The sequence below is a fragment of the Monopterus albus genome, unplaced genomic scaffold (assembly GCF_001952655.1).
Source record: "Monopterus albus unplaced genomic scaffold, M_albus_1.0 scaffold287.1, whole genome shotgun sequence".
Taxonomy (NCBI): Eukaryota; Metazoa; Chordata; class Actinopteri; order Synbranchiformes; family Synbranchidae; genus Monopterus; species Monopterus albus.
Window position 1 is genome coordinate 126,887 of NW_018128167.1, and position 3,904 is coordinate 130,790.

The 3,904-nt window shown below is 46.3% G+C and overlaps 1 protein-coding gene across 1 annotated transcript in view; it reads left to right on the forward strand.

The window, feature by feature from the left end:
* The window catches only part of il1rap (interleukin 1 receptor accessory protein), a 19,835-nt gene that overhangs the window by 7,227 nt on the left and 8,704 nt on the right, over positions 1 to 3,904 (forward strand). Inside the window, exons 3-4 of the mRNA XM_020622705.1 lie at positions 2,209 to 2,445; positions 2,978 to 3,029. Of these exons, the coding sequence (XP_020478361.1) occupies positions 2,209 to 2,445; positions 2,978 to 3,029 (289 nt within the window). The remainder of the gene's footprint in view (positions 1 to 2,208; positions 2,446 to 2,977; positions 3,030 to 3,904) is intronic.

A 3,904-nucleotide genomic window follows, 5' to 3' on the forward strand; every position in this document is an offset into this window, starting at 1 on the left:
AAAAGGCTCATTGCGCCCGCCTGTATCCAGGATCGGCTGGCCTGGGAACGCCTTGGCATTCCCCCGGAGGAGCTAGAGGAAGTGTCTGGAGAGAGGGAAGTCTGGGCATCTTTGCTTAGACTGCTGCCCCCGAGACCCGGTCCCGGATAAGCGGAAGAAAATGGATGGATGATATATATACATACACATACTTGAAGAAGATTGAAGTCCTTGGTATATATGTGGAGTTTCCAGTGTGGCATCCAGTGGTGGTATAGGACTCTTCATTGTGTTACTGGAGCTCTCTTAAGTGTTTCCTGTGACTCTTGAAAGCATTTCACAGGTCTTGCATGTGGTCCTAGGGGCCCTCTGAAGGGTCTCTGAGGTGGAGGTTGAAGTAGTACTGGAGGTCCTTGAAGTTCTTGGCATCTTTGAACAGTTTCCATAGGACACTGAAAGGATTTAAATGTATGGCTTCAGTGTTGCTTGAAGAACATTGAGGACTTGTAATGTTGTATTGGTAGTTGTTCACATTGTCTTTTGAGGGTTTTAAAGGTATGTATCGGTCTGAAGGGAACTAGGCAGAGGTTCAAGCCTTCACTTGATCTCTAAGCATTTCTAACATCCACATTCAGAGCTTCTTGAGTCTAGGACTTCTTAAAGAGCTTGTATAAGATTGTATATAAGTTGAATCATGTCACTGCTATGCAGATGATGGTCTCTTTAGACCACGAAAGGTTTAAAAATGGTTTATTTTCCATGGCTGCCTAGATGCACTAAAACAAGGATGGATGATCATGTTCTACAGCTGAAGCAGGTCCTCCTCCTTCGCCCCTGTCAGTGCTGACCCTTGGTTCCCTCTACTCGTGCAAAATTCCTTCCCTATAAATATCACGGTGGAGTTTAAGGTCTCTTTCCTACTACAGTGGAACTCCCAGTTCCCCCTGGATTATCTACAACTAGTCCAAAATGCTGCTACAGAACGTTTGCCCTGGTCTTCAGACAGGTCTCACTCAAAAAATTTATGTCCTCTCTGCTTGGATGGGAGCAAGAGTTAAAGGCAGTTTAAAGGTCAGGGCTAGAGAGCAGCCAGCAGATTTATGCTGGCAGACTGTGTTTCCCTGCAGCACCTGGTCAGTCACATGAACAGGGGCTCCCAGAGGGCTGCTCGCTGTAGACGCAGCTCTCTGTCTACTGATAACTGACAGCTTTCTTTACACTGGCTCCATGTCAAACTGCAGTTCAAGCTTCTCATGATCACCACCTGATCTCTGCAGCATCACAGACCTGCAGCCATATCCACAGGTTTACTGGTGGTCTCCTGCTCCAGACTCTGGACAAAGAGAAGAAATCTGAGAGCTGACCTTAGAAATGTCTCCCTTTAGACATCTTACATGCTTTTTAAAAACTAGCAACAGGCACACTTGTTTACTGTTGGCTTTGTTTAGATGGTTCATTACTTCTATTGGGTCTGTATTTCATGTCTGTCTTTTATTGTGAATGGTGCTGTTTATACGAAGAGATGTCCCATTTACCGCATTTTAAAACAAGTGAACACCAGTGTTTTGGCTCTAATCATGATCTGTCGACACTGATGTAATGTGATTCACCAAACATCATCATCATCACATGATTTGTGCTCCAGTTTCAGAGTTTTCCCACTCTGCCTGAAATAAACCACTAAGTGCTGGGATATTTTCAGCATCAAGTTTGGGGACAGACGGCCGAGGCCTCTGTCCAAAAACAGCAGTTTACATCTGCCCACTGTGCGTGTCTGGTTGTCGGTCTCATTCCAAACGTCTTGGTTTGTGCAGCACTTTCAGAAGCAGTGTAGCCTCGGCTAAAGGTGGCCACCTCCTCTGATTGATGTGGTTCTTCTGTTTAGTTTGCAGTGTTGTAATGCAGCAGCTGCTGCTGTGCTTCCATCCTTTAATGAGACGGAAGTTGTTCTTTTAACGAGGGCAGTAAATGACGACAGCCACTAAGTTCAGTTTGATTCTCACATAAAACCTCTAAATCAGCGCTGGAGCAGGCGCCTGGATGAGGCCCAGAGAGAAACAGATGCACCTCTGCTGCTGAAAGTAGTGATGTGTAAATCATCAGTGTCCTGTATGACACTGACAACAATGCAGCAGCACTTATTTGATGTGATACCTCATCAGTTTAATTCTTTGTTTAGAATAAACTCATTTCAATCCTGATTCCTTTAAGTCTCTCTCTGTCTCTCAGAGCCCATGTGCTATGACTGGGGGGAGTCCAACGACGGGGTGGTCTCAGTCCTGGAGGGGGAGGCCGGTTGGCTCTCCTGTCCTCTTTTCTCTCATCCCTCCGTCTACAACTACAACTCCACCCAGAGCACCGGACACAACCTGTTCTGGTACCGCCTCCCTGAGGGCCATGACCTGGAGCAGCCAATCACATACAGGTACATCACACACTTAAACACACCCACCTCCCCCACCTTATACAGCCCCCAGAGCTCTGGACTCTACCGACAGCACACCTGCACCCTCCCACTGCGCTGCATTATGATGTGGTGGGAAGTAACTGAGTACTTTTACTCATGTACTGTACTTGTGTACAGATTTGAGCGACTTGTACTGCGAGTGCCTTCATCCTATGCTACTTTGCACTTCACTACATTTCTTACTGCACTACACTGACCTGACTGCTGCACGTTAAGATTTGATTTGAAAGCTAACTGAGAAAGAGCTGATCAGAGAGCGATGGTCCTGGTTGAGTGGGGGGAGGGGGTGTGGCTGTTGTCTCACTCAAACTGAGACAGTTGGACAGTAACTGGACGATGCGGTTGCCTCTAACGATTTCTCCTCCACAGAGGATATATGATGCTTCAGAGGCGAGCGGCTCGACTGGCATCACTGACGACTTCAGACCTTGTTCTAATGTTGCTCTAATTGAACTGTGTCTGATTTATGTGGGCCAGACTCTGGCGAATGATAACAATGGTTCTCCTCTGCAGCTCGCGGCTCAGCAATGGGGTGGCGCCGGGCCGCCGCCGCCGACTCGGGACTGTACATCTGTATGCTCCGGTAAGACACAGACACACAGTCTGCATTTTTATTGTTATCAACGTCTTTTAGCAGATCTCTGTCTGTTTGTCGCCTGGATTAAATGTTGTTTGTCAGTGTATCAGACAAACGCTCAGATTCTCACTGACGTTTGGTGACAGACACAATTTGACAAGGATGACGGCTGGACTGCAGGAGTGGATGGGACACAGACATCTCACTGGACAAAACATGTTCAGAGGTTCGGCCAGTGCCACCACAGGATTTCACACACTGCACAGTGACGACACCACTGACTGGTCTTATTCTTTATTCAATCAACCGATGCAGCTAAAAGCTGACGCGCAGCCCCCAACCCTGTTCAAGCTCTTAAACACGGATCAGCACACGCTGTGTGTAATCTGTCTCGTCCCTCACATGCAGATGTTTGTGTAGATCTTTTTCTAAGACACTATTTTCCAGGAGAATTTGGGATTTCACAGCTCTGACGTCCCAGGTTAACATCTGTGAGGGTCAAATTGTTGGTGTCCAGCTGGAGCCTTTTTGCCCAGTGTCTGACATTCTGGGACTAAACAGATCAGTGACCCTGCTGTTTGTGTCTCCTCTCAGTCAGTCAGGAGGTTCCTGCCATCTGTCACCGTCTGTACATCACTACTATTGTTAGGGGGATTTTTATTTTATGCACTTAAGAATGGTTTTATTTTATAACACACATAAGTTTACATACTTATATGTCACAGTTATGCTTATATAGTTATGAATATCACTCTATGTGTTCACTGAACCACTGGTCAAATATCTGCTGTGTGAGTCACTGAAACACTAATGCAACATCATAAGTCTTGTCCACTAAATTACTGAATTTCATTAGATTTATGGCTGTAGCTAAGGGAGCT